The sequence below is a fragment of the Ictidomys tridecemlineatus genome, chromosome 6 (assembly GCF_052094955.1).
Source record: "Ictidomys tridecemlineatus isolate mIctTri1 chromosome 6, mIctTri1.hap1, whole genome shotgun sequence".
Taxonomy (NCBI): domain Eukaryota; kingdom Metazoa; phylum Chordata; class Mammalia; order Rodentia; family Sciuridae; genus Ictidomys; species Ictidomys tridecemlineatus.
The window spans coordinates 117,402,092-117,423,171 of NC_135482.1; the positions used below are offsets into that span (position 1 = coordinate 117,402,092).

General features: G+C 32.9%; 1 protein-coding gene across 5 annotated transcripts in view; it reads left to right on the forward strand.

Annotated features, from left to right (window-relative positions):
• The window catches only part of LOC144364821 (ankyrin repeat domain-containing protein 26-like), a 44,460-nt gene that overhangs the window by 16,307 nt on the left and 7,073 nt on the right, over nt 1-21,080 (forward strand). For 3 of the 5 annotated variants that reach the window (XM_078015575.1, XM_078015577.1, XM_078015576.1), the window contains exons 9-16: nt 2,337-2,509; nt 6,914-6,947; nt 7,249-7,387; nt 11,995-12,217; nt 14,315-14,498; nt 16,905-17,840; nt 19,382-19,534; nt 20,351-20,623. In XM_078015575.1, coding sequence (XP_077871701.1) covers nt 2,337-2,509; nt 6,914-6,947; nt 7,249-7,387; nt 11,995-12,217; nt 14,315-14,498; nt 16,905-17,840; nt 19,382-19,534; nt 20,351-20,623 — 2,115 coding nt within the window. The remainder of the gene's footprint in view (nt 1-2,336; nt 2,510-6,913; nt 6,948-7,248; nt 7,388-11,994; nt 12,218-14,314; nt 14,499-16,904; nt 17,841-19,381; nt 19,535-20,350; nt 20,624-21,080) is intronic. The other 2 variants (XM_078015578.1, XM_078015579.1) reach the window with 2 other exon arrangements.

The following is a 21,080-nucleotide window of genomic DNA, read 5'->3' on the forward strand; positions in this document are numbered from 1 at the left end:
AACACCAATCATGTTTTTCACAGAATTAGAAAAAACAGTTCTAAAATTCATTTGGAAGAAAAAAGGACTCAAAATGGCCAAAGAAATTCCAAGTTAAAAAAGCAATGCTGGAGGCATCACAATACCTGACTTCAAATTATACTACAGAGCTATAGTTAACAAAAAATAATCATATTGGCATAAAAAAGACACATAGATGAATGATACAGAGGAGAAGACACAGATAAACCCACACCCATGTAGGCATCTGATCCTGCATCTCAGAGGTTGTAAATTACTACAACCTCTGAGAAAAGACAGCCTTTTAAACAAAAGGTGCTGGGAAAATTGGTTTTCCAAGCGTAGAAGAATGTGACTAGAAACTTGTCTCACAGCCTCTCCCCCAGATCAACTCAATAGTGGATCAAAGACCTAGGAATTAGAACAATACCTATGTAACTTCTGAAAGAAAACATCAGGTCAACACTCCAAGATTTAGGCACAGGCAACTGCTTTCTCACTAGGACCCCTAAAGCTCATAAAATAATGCCCAGAATTAATCAAGGGGATGGCCTCAAATTAAAAAGATTCTGCACAGCAAAGAAAACAATGAGGAATGTGAAAGAAAACCTACAGAATGGGAGAAAATCTTTGCTAGCTACTCTTCTGACAGAGGATTAATACCTAGAATATAGAAAAAAACTCAAAAAAGAATTTACTCCACAAAATTAGAAGAGCCCAATTAGTAAATGGCCAATGAATTAAACAGACACTTCTCAAAAAAAGAAATAAAATGTCTGACAAATATATGAACAAATGTCCAACATAGTAATAAGGGAAATGCAAATCAAAACTACACTGAGATTTAATTTCATAGCAGTCAGAATGGCAGCTTTCAATAATATAAATAATAATAAATGCTGGAGAAGATGTGGAGAAATGGAACACTTTATTTTTGGGGGGAGATTGTAAATTACTACAACCTTTATAAAATCAGTATGAAAGCTTCTCCAAAGAACAGGAATATAATCACCACATAACAAAGCTATACCATTCCTAGGTTTATGTCCTAAAGGAACCAAAATATCATACTGTACTGATGAGCACAAGTCGCAATGGTTCACACTTTGTAAACAGCATAGCTATCTGCCACATACACATACTACAAAAATTAATATGGTGGTTCTTCAAAAGACTAGGCCTAGAGCCACCATGTGACACTGCTATACTACTTCTCAGTATTTTTCTAAAGAATTAAAATCACCATACTACAGTGATACATACATGCCATGTTTATAGCAACACAATTCATAATAATCAAACTATGGATCCAGCCTAGGTTTCCATCAGCAGATGAATGGGTGAAGAGAATGTGGTGCACATACACAATGGCATTTGATTCAGCCATAAAGACAAATAAAATCATGTCATTTGCAGGAAAATTAACAAGCTAGTGACCATTATGTTAAGTGAAATAAGTTACTCTCAGAAAATCAAGGGGTATATTTTTGCTCTCATGTATGAAAGCTAGAGAGAAAAAAGGAAAAGAAAAAAGAGGGGAAAATCTCATGGAAATTAAAGAAAGATCCTTAGAGGAAAAAGTTAGGTGAGGAGGGAGAGGAGAAGTGCTGGGGAGCAATACTGATCAAATTATATTGTTATATTTGACATATGTATGATTGTGTAACAAATCCCATCATTGTATACAACTATAGTACACCAATAAAAAGAGTGAGGGAAAAATCAAAGTGGAAGAGACTTTCCAATTTCCCATGTATACATTAGTTTTACTCCCACATAGATAATGGGGCTAATTGCTAATATATCCTGCTATAGTTATGGAAAGTGAAATCTGTATTTGAGTGAGCTCCTTCACCCTTGATATCCCAGGATCCAAATGAGAAAAGAACATCCAATGACAATGAGAGAGAAAGTGCTCAATGCAACAAGGGGAAATCTTCCTACTGTTACTGAGGCCCAGAATGCCACATCCCTAATCCTGGCTGTTTAATATAAAATCCAAGGAGTAAATATTGAACAGAGCACATCTTGTGTCAACTTTTATTAATTTCTTCCAGTCATATAGGGTATGCAAATATTAGGTAGCAAAGAGTGGACAAAAATAAAAGCACAGAATGAAGAATTGTTCTTTTTGCAGTTTTGAAAAAAGTTGTTTGTTCAACTCAAACAGAAATGACAAAAATTCAATGATGTTGTATAAAATTAAAAACCAAAAAGATTATTAAGAACTAATATCATGACAACCAAACTAAATTGATTAATGAAATCAGTGATGAGAAAATAATCTTAATTCTTCTTACTAAAAAGTAACTATTATCCTTGGTCTTTCATTAAAGGTGGAAAAAATAACAAGGAAGAAGTATAAAATTAATCAGATGGAAGTGTCACAAATCCTACATCACAGTGAGGAGGACACTGATAACAATGGTGATGAATTCATTGAACAAAGAAAGAACAGAAATGCTGATCACCAAAGGTATGTTCTTAAGAAAAATGAAGAACATGATGGGTAAGGCAAAGGCAATACTCCAAGTAGTAATTAAGCCATTAGATGCCATTTTTCATATATATATTGACACATTTATTTTAAAATGATAATCAAGTTTGGCAATTATGAGGGTAAATACATTCTTCTGTCCTGTTGATAAATGAAATTTGTCAGTACTTTTGCAAGGGTGATTTATTTACATGCACCAAAATTTCAAATATTATTCCACAAATCTACCAGCTTCACTTCTGTTACTTATCTTTCTGGAACAAGAAAACATGATTTACAAATGTACATGAACACATTTGTTGAAGATATAAATTCTATATCATACAAAATGTACAAAGGTGAATGTATCTGATATATGCAACGAGTCCATTGAAGACATGCAGTGCATATGCTGAGAACATTTATGGAAACAGTATATATTAAATGTGTATTAAGAGCATTCAGTGTGGCATTGTCATATCAAATAGGGGTTAGTTTAAATTGTCTTAAATAATGAAACAGTTAAATTGTCATATCTATAAAATAATCAACCACACAAGCACTTAAAATGAGACTAGCTCTCTAGTGTACTATTTATTTCACAAGTAAAGTATATTTAAGGCAGTTATTTTAATGACACTTCTTAATCCTAATTTTGTTTTTGTACTCACTTTGAGTTACAAAAAAAAGCTGCCTGCTGCACTGGCACTTTGCCTTGTTACAGTAGTGCTACTCACCAGTAGATTTGGGGTACCTGTTTCCAATGCCCAAGTGCTCAAATAATGAATCATCAGATTAATCTGAATATTGTGAATGCATTGCACATGGGGGTCAATGTTTCATCAATACTTTATTATATTGGGTAAAATCTATGAAAAATTCTATCAAATCTTCAATATACTGAAGTAGAAGTTGGCAAACTTTTTCTACAAAGAGACAGTAAATATTTTAGTCTTTGTGGACAAGAGCATCTTTGTGACTATAATCTGAAACACATTATAGTCACATCTGGATGGGTATGGAGTGCATTTCACTAAAACTTTTTTTAATAAGAGAATGGAAATATGTCTATGGGAAGTATTTGTTCAGCATGCCCTTGACTCTAGGTTTTATTCCCAGCACCACAAAATAATAGAACTTTCTTTAGAAAAATATGCAAAATGATGGATTGGGCCCACAGGAACTAATTTGTTGACTTTTGTGCTAAATTCAAGATTAGCTAATGAAGTGAATCTTCCTTGTAAAGGTCAATTGCATCTATGCCATTATCTTTTTTAAAGATAATATATTGGAGCATACATCCCACCACATTTTTCAACAGAGACTTAACATACAACTTAAAATGTTTGAGTTTATACATTAAATATTGCTATCTTTTTATTACTTATATTTTATTACTTTATATTAAATATGTATATTAATATACATAATAACTTTGTATTCGCATACTACAAAATATCCTAGAAATAGAAGATTTGCTTTAAGCAAGAATTAGTGCCCTTGAAATATTTTGTCTTTTTCTGTGGTGATTATCTATCTGTATGAGCAAATGGTAATCAGCTTATATAATATATTTCTAAAATATATTAAGGGTTATTTTAGTTTAGTTTATAGTTTTATGAACTAATGATTTAATAACTTAGTGTGTTTTGATGGCACATACGTAACTGAAAAAAATTAATGCGTCACAAACATACTATGAAATCATTATGTGAGGATTGAAAAATGCAGTTAAATTAAATAGTTCATAGCCAACTATGCCACTTAGCTAGGAGGTTATAGGAAGAAGTATCTGTACTCACTGAGCTACATTCCTTTCCCCTTTGTTTATTTTTTTCTATATTATTTGTTCTCTGTAATTCCAGGAATAGAGCCCAGGACTTTAAGCATACTAGGCGAGCCGGCTACCATTGTGCTACATCCCCAGACCTCCATTCCTGTTTGAACTCCAATATTTTCACCCAGCCTTTCCTCCAAAATTGTTTTTCCCAATTTTCCCTCCAATTTTCACTTGCATATATCTTGAAACAATTTCTTCCATACAATCTTGCTTACCCTATTAGCAATATTGGACCCCATGGAAACCTCCTCTAGCACACTTTTTTCATACTTTCAGGATGTTACTCATCCCCCTGGGTTTTTTCCCACCTTTTGTGACCCTCCAGCCTAGTCTATTTATTTGTTTCTCTAAATACTCAGCTAATGGATCTCCTTGTCTCTTTGTAAATCCTCTTTCCATTGATTCTTATCACAGTGGACCAGTTAGACCAAGTTAGATTGTGATTTCTCTGCTCACAGCATTTTAGTGGCCCCCATTTCACTTGGAATCCATGTAAAAAGTCTTCCTAATATGTACCAGATATGCCATTCTTCTCACCACACCAAGCCCACTGCCATCTTCTGCAGTATCTTTGACTAGGACAGATAGGATTGAGCTAGAACAGGTGCCGCCACCATCAGGTCATCCAGGTGTGGGGAGAGGTGGGTGCTTGGTCCCTCACATCCTGGGTGAGCCAGTGGGAAGTCGCTGTGAGAGCTCCAGGTGTCTGCCAGGTAAAGACCGAGGCTTGTTCCAACAGGGCCCTCAGCATCCTCTGGCTTGGTGCCTGAGGAGCCCAGAGGGCTCAGGAGCTTCCTGGGCTCCACTTCTCACCATGCTCTCAGTCAGTCAACACTTCTTGTGTAAAGAAGAGAGAATAATGTAGTTTAGGGCAAAGAAAGAGAATGCTCTGAATATCAGTGCTGCTAACAGTTTGACAAAGATGAAAACAAGTGACTTTAACATGGAATAGTTTCAATACATTGTCACCATGAAACCCGGACTTCAAATGATAATTGTAGGAAACTCCTTAGAGAATTTTTCTAGAAAAAATGGAAACGTGAACAATGACTAAAGAAGAAGTCGAATTAGAGAGTTAAAAAAAATTACAAGATTTCAATATATTTCATATGCCTTTAGAAATGATTCATTAGAGGACAGGCTTATTCAGTTAACTGAGTTTGCATATCCAATTTTAGAAAGCTTCATAGGGTTCCATTGAAGATTTATAGTAAATTGTCTTACAAATATCTATGAATTATCTATACAATTCAGTTATAACATTGTAATTCTAATGGTCCTTAGAATTTCTATTTACTTGTACATTTTCTATAATAAGGGTGGTTATTCATTGAGTTTTGGTTCAATATTGGATATCCTAATGTAATTGAACATGCAAATAATGACCCAAAATTTCAACTATCATAGATAGAGATTTAAAAACTTATGTAGTAGAAAACATCCAAATACAGATATCTAGGAAATATAGGTCATAGTCAAGAGAGTGTAATCATGCCTTCTGCCTTGACAGTATCATAAGGCATTGCTATGATTTTTATAGTACTCTAAAATATCATGGGTATCAAAATAGTAAGTACTTAGAATCTGTGTGCTGTGTTTGTGTACAATACAAAAGTAAAATATTGACCAAAGAGTTCAGATTATTCCTTTTGGATTATGAAGTTTTAAAGTATCAGAACCTTGTTTCCCTGTTCCAACAACACAATTGAATATGCATTATGTGCTCTCTTGGTTGCATGCTTGAGTAAATCATTGAATAGATGAATGATGCATGATGATGAATTTGATGAAGAAAAAATAAACCTTTAATTTATTGAAACTAGATTTCCAAAATTGCCAAGGTATATAGTAATTTTATTTTTTAAATAATGGCAAAATGCAGAAATTATTATTTACAATTATATCCAGATACAGAGTGATAATATAGATTGTCTTTTATTATTTCTTTCAAACACTTGATGAGGAATATTACTTTCATAATTTGCCACTAACCAGATACATGGATTTTGGGAAGTTATTTGGCCTTTCTTTGACTAGTTTCTTTTTTTATAAAATACCTAATGTTATCTACCTCAGAGAATTGTTGGGAAAATGAGAATTATACCAAGTTTGGCTTATGAACATTGCTTAGAATTATGTACAATCATATCACTGTATGTCCTGAAATAAGAACCTATAATTATTGCAACAGGGTTCCTCTCCTACAAGGATTTAAGTCATCTTTTACAAATGAGGTTTAGTAAGTTATATGAGTTTTATTTTTTTGAAAATGACAATAACAAAACACTATCACATTTCTATCAAATAAGGCAAGTGCTATTATTCATTTTGCTTTTACTGTCAGAAGGTGTAATCTAAATTTAATTATTTGTTTTGAGACTATTTTTTAGTAGTAGTGTTCTTGATTTATTAATGCTGTTCTTTTTGTTTACACTTGAATACCCATTGTGGAAATTGATCATAAAATTTATGGGTACATGAAGTAAATTAAAAATATAGAGATTTTGTGTATTAAAAAAATAATAGTCTTATTTCATTTTATATATTTGGTGTTTGAAAGAATATTATGTGTTTCATTCTTTCTTTTTCTCATTTAGGCACACAGAGAAAACATCTAATGAAAAGAGAAAGGTATTGTTACAAATAACATGAGATAATATTTTATTGATAAAGTGCATTATTAAGTGATACAATACGAAAATATAAATTTAAAATATATTGTAAAAGGTAAAGTGAAAGAATAGAACATTTTTTGTTATGTACAGACTTTGAAAATGAGTGAGACAAAATAAACTTTGATAAAGGTTTTTTTTTTTTGTCAGAAATCAGTTCTTTGAAAAACTACATGTGGTAGATAATTGTCACCTGTATGTATTGAGTATATATTATATGTATTTGGTGTAAATTTTGATATTGGATTATTGTTTTATAGGTCAAAAAAGAAATAAATGCTATGGAAGACCTTGATGAACCACAGCCAACTGTAATAGCCTCAACAGCTTTTCAAGTGACGTGCCCTAATTATAGGGATATTTGGGCATATGTTGAAAAACCAAGTAGGTCATATGAAGGTAGAACCTTTGCAAAATGATGTATACTATAGTAATAGATGCACACATTACTTAGTTCTGAACCATAGAACACTGATGTGTTCCAGTATTGTTCATTTCAAAAAGGTGCTTTGCATTAAAATATAATGAGAAGTGTTATACACTCTCAAGTACATCCCTGGATCATCCCCACTGCACTTTTCTTTGTGAATGGCACCCACTCCTTTGGTTGGCTCTGTTGCTCCCTTGGGCCTGAAGGATGATCAGATCAGCTTACCATTATCTCTCCCTGAATTCTGTAGTAACCTTAGATCTCCTTTCCCTGCTACACACTTCCTAAAACTGTGTTCTTCTCTGCAACCAAATCATACTTTTTAAAAAAATTCAGTTCTGATATTGCTTACCCCTTTATTAAAACCCAAGTACTACTTCTCTTTGCTATAAAATTAAAGACCTCAAGCCTCTAGCTTTCTCCTATGTCTGGATCACAATCACTAAAGTGTTTCTTCTTACAATACAGATTTTTGTTTTCAAAAGATTTAATGAGGCATTATTGTTATAAGGTAAACTGCACATATAAAAATGTGCAACTTGACAAGTTTTGACCTATATGTTAAACACATGTTGAATCACCATAATCTAGATAGTTAAAAAATCCTGTAAAAGTCTTCTCGTGTTCCTTTATAGGCATTTAATAAGATACTGCCAAATTATTTTTCAACATATTTGTACCATTTCCATGCTCATCAACATGGATTAGTGGGGTGGTAATCATAGTCAAGTAGGGTGTGCTTGGAGAAGGTAGGTCACTTGGGGACTCCCTGTTGAGTGGCACTCTCACCGCTTCCTGGTGGGTGGCCATGTTCTGAACTGCTTTCCTTTACCAAATCTTTCTGCCATGATGTTCTGCGTCACCTTGGGCCCAGAGCTGTGGAGTCAGCTGGGTATGGACTGTGACTTCTGAAACCCTGAGCCCCAAATACATTTTCCCTTCTCTACATTGTTCAGGTCAATTTTTGTCACAGTGAGAAAAGCTAAGTAAAACAATTCCCAGGCATTTTAATTTTTTAAATTTTAATGGGATAGTTTTCATGATTTCTTTCTTAGCAGAATTATGTTTCGTGTACAAGAAAGCTGTTGATTAATGATTGTTGATCTTGTTACCAGCTCTAGAAGTCTTCTGGTGGAGTTTTTTTGGGATTTCTAGATATAGGATGATGTCAATAGCGAAAAGATAATTTGAATTCTTCTTTTCCTATTAATAGCCCTGTAATGTCCTTCTCTTGCCTGATTTTCTGCCTTAGTTTCAAAAAGTATATAGAATAGGATTGATAAAATTATACATATTTTAGAGAAAATGCTTTCCATTTTTTTCTACAGTATAATGTTAGCTTTGGTTTTGAGATTTATGATCTTTATAATGTTGTAGTAAGTTTTCTCTATGCCTAGTTTCTCTAACATTTTTAATATGAATAGGTGCTAAATTTTATCAAAGCCTTTTCTGCATCTGTTGAGATATTCATATGATTCTTATCCTTCATTCTATTTGTGTGATGAATTACATTTATTGATTTGCCTATGTTAAACCAACCTTACATTCCTGGGATAAAAGCAACTTTTTCATGGTATGTTAACTTCTTGATGTGTTTTTGAATATTGTTTGCTAATATTTCATTAAGAATTTTTATATGTATTTTCATCAGGGATATTGTTCTGTAATTTTCTTTCCTGAATATGTCAGGATTATACTGGCTCCATAGATATATGGGAGTATTCACTTTCCCTTTAAGTTTTGTAGAAGAGGCTGACAAAGATTGGTGTTAGTTCTTCACTAAAGGTCTGTTAGAACTCAGCCAGGATTCTATCTGGTCCTAGATATTTCTTTGTTGAAAGGCTATTCATTGCTGTTTCAATTTCATTACTTTATATTGATCTGTTTTGGGTTCTGATGTCTTCCTGGTGTAATTTTGGCAGCTCATATATGTCTAGAAATTTGTCAAGGATTTCTAGATCTTTCAGTTTATTACAGTACAAACTTTAAAAATAGTTCCTAATGATCCTCTGGATTTCAGAAATATTGCTAATGGTATCTCATTTTTCATCTACAATTTTGTTGATTTGTCTCCTTTTTTTGTCAGTTTGGCTAATGGTTTATTGACCTTATTTATCTTTTGAAAAAGCTGACTTTGTTTCATTGGTCCTATGTCTTTTTTATTCTCAATTAATTTTAGTCTAATCTTGATTATTTCCTATATGCTACTTATTTGGGAATTAGTTTATTCTTCCTTTTCTAAGACCTTGAAAGTTGGAATATTAGATTATTTATTTGGAAACTTTCTATTTTGTTAGTGAAGGCACTCAGTACTATGAATTTTTTCAAAACCAACTTCATGATGTCCCAGAGATATTGATATGTTGTATTTCTATTCTGATTTGTTTCCAAATATTTCTTTGTTTATTCTTTCTTTTCTTTTATGATCTACTCCTCTTTTAAAAGAGTATTTGCTCTATTTATGTGATTTCTCTTATTTTTCTTGCTATTGTTTCATTTCATTGTGATCTCATAGAATGCATAGAATTATATGAGGTTTTTACATATTTGCAATGAATTACAAAGATTAATTGAAAGATTCCATGCACTTCTGGGAAGATAGTGAATTCAGCTATTTTGTGGTGAAACATTCTGTAGTTATTAGGTATATTTCAATTATACTATTATTTATGTCAAAATGTCTATTTTTACCCTTGTATGTCCTATCTATTGGTGACAAGGATGTTTTGAAATTTCCTAGTGTTATTGGGGTCTATCTGATATTTATTGTCAAGAAGCAGTATTTATTTATTTAGGTATATATGACAACAGAATGTATTTTAATTCATTGTACACAGTCGCAGTATGACTTTTCATTTCTCTGGTTGTACGTGATGTAGCATTGAAACATAGGTGCAGTCATACATGTACCTAGGGTGAGGATGTCCATTTTATTATACCATGCCCCCTCACCTTCCCTCCCTCCCATTTGCCCGAAATTCCTCCATTTTTCCCATACACCTCCCCACCCCCCATTAAGGATCAGCATTCACCTATTAGAACATTCAGCCTTTGGTTTTTTAAGATTGGCTTACTTTGCTTAGCATGGTATTCTCCAACTCCATCCATTTACCTGCAAATGCCATAATTTTATTCTCTTTTAATGAGGAGTAATATTCTATTGTATATGTATACCACAATTTCTTTATACATTCGTCGTCTATATAGGTTGGTGCCATAGTTAAGCTATTGTGAATTGAGTTGCTATAAATATTGATGTGGCTGCTTTACTATATTCTGCTGATTTAAAGAAGCATTGTTTTATGTAATTAGGTTCACTATCATTTGGGGTATACATACTTTCTATTGTTATATTTTCTTGTTGAATTGAAATTTTACTAGTATGTAAAGCATTCCTTGTCTTTTATGAATTTTGCTCCAAATCTGCTTTGTCAGGTGAGAATAGCTACTCCTGCTTCGTTTAGGAATTTAAGAATGAAAAAATTTTTCCAGTAGTTTACATTCAGTCTATGAGTGTCTGTCATGGTTTGGATATGAGGTGTTTCCCACAAGCTCATGTGTGATACAGTGCAAGAAGGTTCAGAAGACAAGATTGAGTTTAAGAGTCTTAACACAATCCATGATTTAATCCCCTGATTGGGATTAACTGTGTGGTAACTGAAAACTGGTAGGGTGGAGGACATGAGAATTGGGGAGTGGCTTTGGGTATATATTGGCAATCAACAAGTGGACTCTTTCTGCTTCCTGATCATAACTTGAGCTGATTCTCTTCAACACATTCTCCCACCATGATATTCAGCCTTGCCCCAAACCCCAAGGAATGGATCTGGCCTTCTATGGTCTAAAATTTCCAAAACTGTAAGTCCTTCAATAAACTCTTCCTCCTCTACAGTTGTGCTGGTCAGGTTATTTAGTCAGAGCAGCAGAAAAGCAGACTAATACAGTAGCTTTGCATATGAGATGAGTTTCTCACAAACAACATCAATTGGATCTTGTTTTTGAATCCATTCTACCAATAAGTGTCTTTTAATTGGGGAGTTGAGAATATTTACGTCTGGAGTTATGGTTAGAGGTTTGCTACTTTCTGCCTTTTTCTTTGCTATATTTTATTGTCTTGACTTCCAGTAGTTGATTGCTCTTCTAGGTGACAACCCACAGAGTTCAAACCTGTGTATGAATGGGTCACCATGCTCTTTGGTTACTTTGAGTTTGCCTCCTAAAAGTGTAATTTGTTTTGAAAAATATCTTTCAGGCCTCTTCTGCTTTTTCATCATGTTTTGGAATTCAGTTAGGCTACATATAAACAGTTTGACCCTTGATCTTGTTTTAATGCTTTGTTAGGTCATCTGTCTAGGCTGAATTTTCCACTATAAGTCGTCTATGCTAGACTTTAAACTAAAGGAGAGCAGAGTTCTCATGTGTTTTATCTGTAGAACTTAGTATAATGGCTTCCATGTCATAGGTACTCTTTACACATTTGTTCAGTGTGTAAGGGAGTACATGGAAAAATGTAGAATCCTTCACAGATGAAAAAACTCAAATATTTTATTTCTATCTTGTTTTCTCCATGATGCAGATTCTCATAGCCTACCAAAAATCCAAAATGCAGTTGATTCATGTCAAAGAATAATAGAACCTGAAAAAAGTAACTGTTCAAAGTGTTTATTACATACACAAGAAGTAGCAAAACTGGAAAATAAACTTTGTGGAATGAAAAAGGAGTTATCAGAAATGGAAAATGCAAAATCTAAGTTAGAGCAGAGAGAAATAAAATGGAAACAAGAACTCTGTCACTTGAGGTATGACACCCTAGACTGAAAGAAGGTTTGAACTCTTTTCTTCACACTGAAGATACATAGGGAATTTTTTAATTGCTGACTTGCCTGTTGGTATTTTGCAAGGGAGAAAACTACTTATACTTGTAGAATCTGAAATCCTTACAAAAAGGAAACATATGCAAACTATGATTCTTTCTAATAACTAAATTCACGTTATTTTCAATTATAATTTCAATGGCTATATAGAAGGATCACACTATTGATTTAACAAGTGGAATTTGGGATTATTGTTCATTCATTTTTTTTGGTATTACAATCAATACCTCACAGAACCTCATTTACAGAAATTATTCCACATTTTTATTGATGCATTATACTTGTTTAAATGGTGGGATTTATTACATATTCATGTGTACACACTATATAATAATATAATTTGGTCTGTATTATTCCCTTTTTTTCTTTCCCTCCCCTTCTCCCTCTACTCCAAAGAGTTCTTTTGATCTCCCTGAGACCGCCCCACACCTTTCTTTTCCTTTGCCTTTCTAGTTTCCACATGAGAGAAAACATATGAAACTAACCTTACAAATGTGACTTATTTTGAATAAAAAATTGCTCAGTTTCCATCCATTTCCTGCAAATGACATAATTTCATAAAATTAATTTATATTTCTGTTTAGTTTGAATAATTTTTTCAATATAGAATTATTTGTTTAAAGAAGAGTAACTTCATGAAAAGACATTTCATATTTCTAAATTGTTCTCAAGACAGTTTATATTGATTTATAATTCCAACAAAGAGGATAAAATGGCCATTTTTTAAAAATTTGTTCTAAGTTATACATGACAAAAGAATGCATTTTGACACATTATACACAAATGGAACACAAGTTCTACCTATGGCTGAACATGGTGTAGAGTCATGCCAGTAATGTAATCATACATGTATACATGTAAGAAAGTCCATCTGATTCCACCATTATTCCCAACCCCACAAACCCTCTCCTTTTTTCACTTCCTTCTATACAATCTAAAGTCCCTTCATTCTTCCCCACACATCCAACCCCCTTATGGAATAACATCCACTTAACAGAGAAAACATTTGGCCTTTTGTCTTGGGGGTTTGTCCTATGAAATAGCCATTTTTGTGCACCCCAAAATGTGTTTTTAAATATTTATGCAGGGTTTTTTTTTCCCTTTTTTCTGGTGCTTGGGATCAAACCCAAAGGTTAGTGCAACTAAGTAAGTATGCTCCTGTGGAATTACACCCTGGGTTATGGTTTGAATCCTAACATCCATTAAACCAAATGTGAAATGGAAAATAATTATTATTTTTTAAAATTTCTCCCTCATATGTAAACAAAATTTGGTCAAATTTCTATGTTGAAAGGACATGTATTTGTTATCATTGGACTAAATATTAGGATGTGCCTTGTTCCAAAGGGGATTTTGAATTGTTTATAAAATACATAATGATAAACAAGCTAAATTGAAAGTGTTATCTAAAAGTTGTAACAACAGGAACTGGACTCTTTAAATTGGTCTTGCTAATATGCAGACATATGCTATGTGAACAACTTCTGAAAGCTGCATGTTATAATGGCAATCAATTGCAGTGCTTGCTGTTTTATTTCAAGAATATAAAGGCTAAGTACTAGTGAATTAGTCTTTAAAACTCTTTTACCTAAGGAAGAATTATAACAGTACAAAAATGATCTTTGTTTTGTTTGTTTGTTTGTTTGTTTTGACAATGCTGGGGATGAAACACAGGCCCCCAGCAGGCAAGCACTCTGCCATTGATCCACATCCCAGATTCCCCACCCCAAATCATTTCAAATACTCAATTTATGGATCCATATCAAAAGTCCCTTTCCATAGTATCTACTGGGGTTACTAGTAACAGCCGTTTCCCAACTGACAGAAAGATTTTTCATTATTAATTTATATGTTTTTTAAAAGTTTGAAGGAGAAATTTAAAAAGGTGAGCTAGAAAGGAAAAGAATCTTAGAACATAGAATTTTTATTAGCCTAATGAATCAACCTATGAAGAACCAGAACACAAAATGCACATTTGTTTTCTGATAAAATGAATTTTAAGATAACCATATTGAACTGCAGGCATGATTTAAAAGGAAAAGAGAAGAAGTTAAGAGATTTTGATGAGCTTTTTGAAAAAATGAATAACCAGTTAAGAGAAAAAGATGAGGAACATAATAAAAAAAATGAATTGAACAAAGAATTTCAACTGTCTTCTGGGACATTAAAAACAGAATTAAAGACTGTAAGAAGTAACTCAAATCAGGTAAATGAGTCTTCATTATAGCTTCATATCTCTTACTCTATTCATAATATCCCTTTAACATAATATGTGTGGTCATGTTTCACTTAATTATGGGGACATGATCTGAGAAATGTGTTGTTGGCATTCATTATGCAATCATTGTAGGCATGTGCTTATACAAAATGCCTATATCTTCCACAAACTTCTGGGACCACTATTGAAATATGTAGTCTGTTGTTACACAGTATGTGACTCTCTATTATTTGGGTTTAAACCAAATTGTCGTCTCTCCCTAAGATGAAATCATAACATTTATAGCTACATTCATTTATTGCTTACCTTGGCATCATATAGATAGATGCTCAGCATATGTTTTGAAAAGGTGAGTTGAGTTCAATCAGTAGCATAAATGTTAACTTAGGGAATTTTATGTTCAGATACAGGATAAAGACTTTGAAAATATCATGGGACAAGTTAACTTAGTTTTTAAAAAATTGTTTTTTATAATTCTGTTTTATGTTTTAAAGATAATTTTTTCTATGTGACAAATTTACCTGTCATTTTTACAGTTAAAATTTGAGTAATTTATTTGAGATAAAGGTCTGCATAGTTTAAGAGATTCCTTGTTTTTAATAGTTTTTTTTAATTTGCAGATACTGCTCTTGATTAAGATTTTAGACTTTCTCCCCACTGCTAATACCAATACCTTACTGAAATGAATCTGTAGGTGTTAGCCAAACTTAAGGACTCCCAGAGGCAATATATTCTTAAGAATATAATGTCAGAATTTATAAGATAGAATTCTGTCAAATCATCTTTGCAAATAAAAGGAGAGAGGCATGGCAAAAAATAAAATTTTTTTCTTGAACTAATTTGTGTTGTTTTCAAGTGCTTGTCTCTTTGTGCGAATGTGTTGCATGCATCTGTGAACATACATAGAACACTATCTAGATCCATTGTGGAAAAGCATAGATAATTTTAAAGCCATATATGTCTATTTTTATTCTGGGGTTGAGCGTGGCATTTTGGTCACATTGGCCTAATTAATGCTCTTAATTCAACTCCATTTGTCAGCAGCAGTCCAATAGTGACTTTCACATTGGCCACATCCAATAATAATTTCCATAATAATTTTCATAGGAATTGATGACTTTCATAATCTCAAAACCCTTGTTACTAACATAACGTTCTAGTTTGGGGCAGTGATTTCACCCTCTTGGTATATTAATATGGAGGTTAGCTTATTATTCCCACCATTCAGTAAGCAGGCAAAGCATAGCCCGAAGAGACCCTAGTTAAGATAGCATTTCCTCATGTAGGAGAAGAGAAACAGTTTTCTCCAAGTAATCTCCTATTTCAGTACAAAAAAAAAACTTTTGGAGACTATGATATTTCATAATATTTTACTTAGTAATTGATAAGGATGTCATCCCTGATAAATGAGATCAGTTCATTTCCTTTATTTCACATTTACTCTTGTTCCAGACTTTACAAAAAAAGAAACAAATCTTAATGAGCAGCAAACAATCTATCTCATGATTTTCTGAGAACACACCTAATAGGATCTTATTTATGATTAATATTACAAAACACAAACCTTCTTTTGTGTTTTTATTTTTACAGCAGAGAAATGACTAGTTTGATGGAAGAGCACTAGAAGCAGCTTGCTTACATTTATATTATTCCTTGTTTAAGATTGTGATAAAAAGTTAATTGGTGTATGTAAAATGCTTAATTAAGTACAATGCCTGGATTTATCATTTACCAATAGCTACAATTATAAGAATTGATTGCAAAAATGTTGAAAAAATAGAATACATATAGAATATTTTCAGAAATAGGGAACTTAAAGAACTTTGGGAAATTTCATCTGTCCAAATGTGTGTAGAGCTAAGGCCCTTATTATGGATTGGGTGGCTGTATACATGAGGTATCAGTATCAGAGTGCAAACTTTATTTATTAATTTATTTATTTTAGTTGTTGAAGGACCTTTATTTTATTCATTTATTTATGTGTGGTGCCTAGGATTGAGCCCAGTGGCTCACCCATGCAAGGCAAGCACTCTACTATTGATCCACAAACCCAGCCCACAAACTTAATGCTTTAACATGGTCAAAGTTCCTAATCATTTACCTGATGTCTTCAATCTGTTGTAATTTAGAAAAAGGCTTCTTCAGTTTTGAAATTCTACAAAATTATCATTTTTTACACTCATAGATTGATTTTCTTCAATACACCTTGTGAACTCTTAGAAAGTTTTTCTTCTCTAAGCTCTGAAATTCACATCTAATTTTTCTCCAGTTGGATATCCATGTATTGCAACCCTTTCATTGCATAAATGTAAATGTTAAAACTTTAGTTTCAGAGGTAATAGTGACATCTAATTTCATTGAGTGCTAGCTAAAGGTCTCCTTGATTTTCCTTAGGTTTCTACCAGGAATGAAACAGAGAAAGTACCCTTGCATGAATTCCACATGTTGAAGGATAAATGTGATATGCTGAGTCTGGAAATGAACCAAATGAAATGTCAGCATGAGGAAGACAAAAAGAAATATCTTGATGTTTCAAGAGCAGAGTGTCATGACCTTCATAGGAAAATCAAATTAATGGAGGAAACATTTAGGAAAACAACATTGCAATATAATAAACAGATTAATTCTCTGAAAACTGAAATTACAAAGCTAAATATTAACCTGAAAAATAAAGAACAAAACACTGAAAGACAGGAAACAGAAGCCAAATCATACCCTGCCAGTCAGGCTGTTGCTCCACACCCTTGTGATGAAAGTCAGACATCACAAAGAGAACAAGAACTTCTTTCCCAGAGAGCAAGAGATGGGTGCCCTGATTTAGAGGACAAGGGGAATTTAAAAATATCAAAAAGAAATGTTAGGAGGCTGATTCAGTCCCCAAAGTTTTCCAAGCCTGGAATAAAATTCAGAGTCCAAGAAAAAGGCTTCTATATTCAAACAAGGCGTGATCTTAGAAAAGTGACTGTGGTATTGAACCGGGTACAAAGAGACCTAAAACAAAATCAGTGCCAAATGAATGAAATGAAGCACACGTATCAAAATGAACAGAGTCAAAACTACAAAGAACTGGAACCTATAGATGAGAGATTATCTCAAATGGAAAGTGAAATTATATTTCTAAGACAGGAGTTCCATGACTTTTGCAACAAAGTTGGTGATAAAGAAGCCTTGCTCCTTTCTACCCAAGAGCAACCGGATACCACAAAACTAATTCAGGATGAGGATGAAAACTCCAGTCACAAGTCACAAAACAGACGTATGGAGTTAATGACTAGAAATTGTCACTTAAAAGAAAAATCAGATGAATATAAAAAGAACTCTGAGAGAAAAGTAAGTATTAAGCAAAATATATGGATTGTGTTTGAAGGAGAATTCAGTGAAATTTGATGATGGCAAACCTGACTTCCAACACAATGAAATGATTCATGTTTGAAGTAATAAATCTGCCAATGATGGTTACACATTGTATACATGTTTTAAAGTAACACACCCTATCTGATGAATAGTAAAATGTGGGCCAATTAAAAGCAAAAAGTTTCACCTTATGTGAAACTGATTTTAACATTTAAAAATGGAAAAAACATTTAAAGCTTTAGAACTGCAGATGCTTTATTTTGAGTAAAGACATTGTGTATTTACCAGGAATTATTTCTTTACATAGAGATAAAATTTCAAGAGGATAAGTCATAGATTTTTAGTAGAGATATGCTGATATTAATAATACAGAATAACCATCGCTGAAACAATATCTGTTTTTGCTGTTGGGGATGGAATCCATGGTCTTGTGCAATCTATGCCCATATTCTAACACCAGGCCTACACTCCAGCCCTCAATACTAACTTGAAAGTCTTCATATTGCCATACTTTCTAAGACCATGATGAAACAGATAAATGGAAATACTCATATCTAGATTAAATTAACTGGGTTACTTTAATAATCCATTCCAAGTTTCCAAGCTGAAGTGAAATGTAGATGATGTAGTTTTTAATAGACTTCCTTCACTGCATTTTATACATTTCTAACTGGTAATTTGATTTTATTCACATAAGTTTGACTTAATTCTGAAAATAACTGGCTCATTTTTTTGTTCTCATCTCCTTCCAACACTATAAAAGAATCTACTATCATTAATATAATTTGGGACAAATGCAATGCATTGCAGCTAAACTGATGTGGATTTAATTTTCCTGCTGACTCTGAAATTTATTGCCTATCTTCACAGATAACTTGCTAATACTTTTCATTTCAAGGTTCAATTGCTATCATGTAACAGATAGGAACTATTCTAGTACAAAGATAATTGCAGCTCCCTGATTCATTAATTTGGCATTGAATTCCCATTTTCAACAAACTAATTTAAATTCCCATTTAAACAAGTAGATTTTTGTACAGTAAGAATGGGGTGAGGAGGGGAGAGAGTTGAAGGAGTTGAAGGAGTGAAGAAGGTAAAGGTCAGGTTGAGTGGGACCCCACTATTTTAGGAGGTGGGAATCTATTGAATTCACACAGAGGATTGAATATGGTTAGAGCTCAGTTTTTTAGTAGAGTCTCTGTTTAAAAAGGGATGATTTTCTGTACAGCTTTCACTACTCCTATCAGACCTGCATAACCATTTCTGTTTGAGAATTCGGCAGGTTGTAATGCATTTCATCAAATGTGAAGTGGATACAGGGCTGAATCTATTGTCTAAGGGATATGATAGTAACTAGGCAGGAAGAAAGCACCTTCCATGTCCTTGTTAGAATTCAGAAATAAACAGAATTAACACATGAGGAAAAGAAGATGAATTAATGATAATATTTCAGTTTTAAACATTATTAACAAAAAGTGAAGTTATTTACAAAATCTTTAACAGACATATCTCCTCAGGTAGCTGTGAGACAACTTCCACAAGAACTGGCTGGTAACCTGACAGAGCAACCTATGCAAGAGGCTTCACTAGAACATTCATCCAGTAAACACCTTGAAGAAGAATATAAGGCACAGGTTTTGAAGAAGAAACTAGATCAAATCAATTGTAAAGTATGTATTGATTGTATTTGTCAACCATTGATCTGCACCTGTTTCAATTATGTTAAATGTTTAAGGATAAAAACGTCAGTGGACAGTGTTATTTGTATTTTTATTATAATTAATTTTATTACACTTTATAGTGCATTTTTTATAAATTCTGAGTTTTATTTTTACATTTTTTGTAATATCATGCATGTTTTCTCACTTGCAATCCAGTGACTTGGAAGAATAAGGCAGGAAGATCACAAGTTTAAGGCCAGTCTCAGAAACTTAGTAAGGCCCTAAGCAACTTAGCAAGTCCCTGTCTCAAAAAGAAGTGAAAATATAGCTTAGTGGTTAAGCACTCCTGGGTTCAATCAGTGGTTTATTAAAAAAAAAAAAACTACTCAACTACCCTCAAGAATGCTGAGAATTATACATCAATCCTCACATGTGTTGATTTTTTTTTCTGTTAACTAGGATTTTTTTAGTGCTACCTCCATTGCCATGGTGTACCATGCAGATTAAATCATTTCTATGATTGGATACAGAATCTATGTGTAATTATTAAATGAATTTCTAGAAAACTTGCACAGAAAGGCTATTATGCTTTTCTCAAATTTCAGGTTAATTTTTAAATAATGGGAAAACTCAGTGTTTTTTTTTTTAATTTAAACAGATTATAAAGGCATACAAATGTTTCCATCATGTCTGGTACCTCTATCCAAAACAGAGAGTGTAGATCTTTGAAAAGGCAAACTTACTGGGATTTGTTGGACAAATTTGTGCTCAAATATTCTCAAGATGCTTCTTTTATTATGAAACACTATTGTTTTATTCATGCAGGTCGATAATCTCAATATAAAACTAGAAGCTACAGCTTCAAAATATTCACATTTGGATGAACAATTTGAAGTTGCTTTGGAAAGCCTACAATATACATGTGAAAAAATACAAAAGAATCAAAAGAAGTTGGAAGAAGATGTAGCGAACCTCAAAATTTATGTGCAGGACAATAAAATAAAAAATGGTCAAGGAGAGCCTCATAGATGGGAGGTTGAACAAAGAACAAGAGAGATTTTAGAGAAAAACCAAAAACAAGCATCTCCATTTTCAGAGGTTATTTTATTTATCTGTAATGTGTTTTAATTAATTTCACTGAAAATTTTATTTTGGAAATTTCCATTTTATGTGGGTCATCTACATTCAATATTTAAGGGTAGTTGTATTAAATAAGAAAATTAGCGGGAAACAAAAAAAAATGTGAAGTCAGAGTATACCATTCTCCTGAATTTTTTTCAATTATTAAATGATTTTATACTTTTTTATTTTTCACATTACTGATGCTAATATGAGAATGATTCATGGCTGAGGTCCTACTTCAGTGGTAGTTTGTGTAGCCTTTGCAAGGCCCTGGGTTCCAACCCCAAAGAATAGGAAAAAAAAAAAAAGCAATTGACTTTGATGATAAAACCCCACCATCTTTTGTCCACATGTTTAAAATTGCTCTCTGAGTTATTGATTCTAAATTAAAGTAACAAAATATACAAATAATTATTTTGATAATAATTATTTT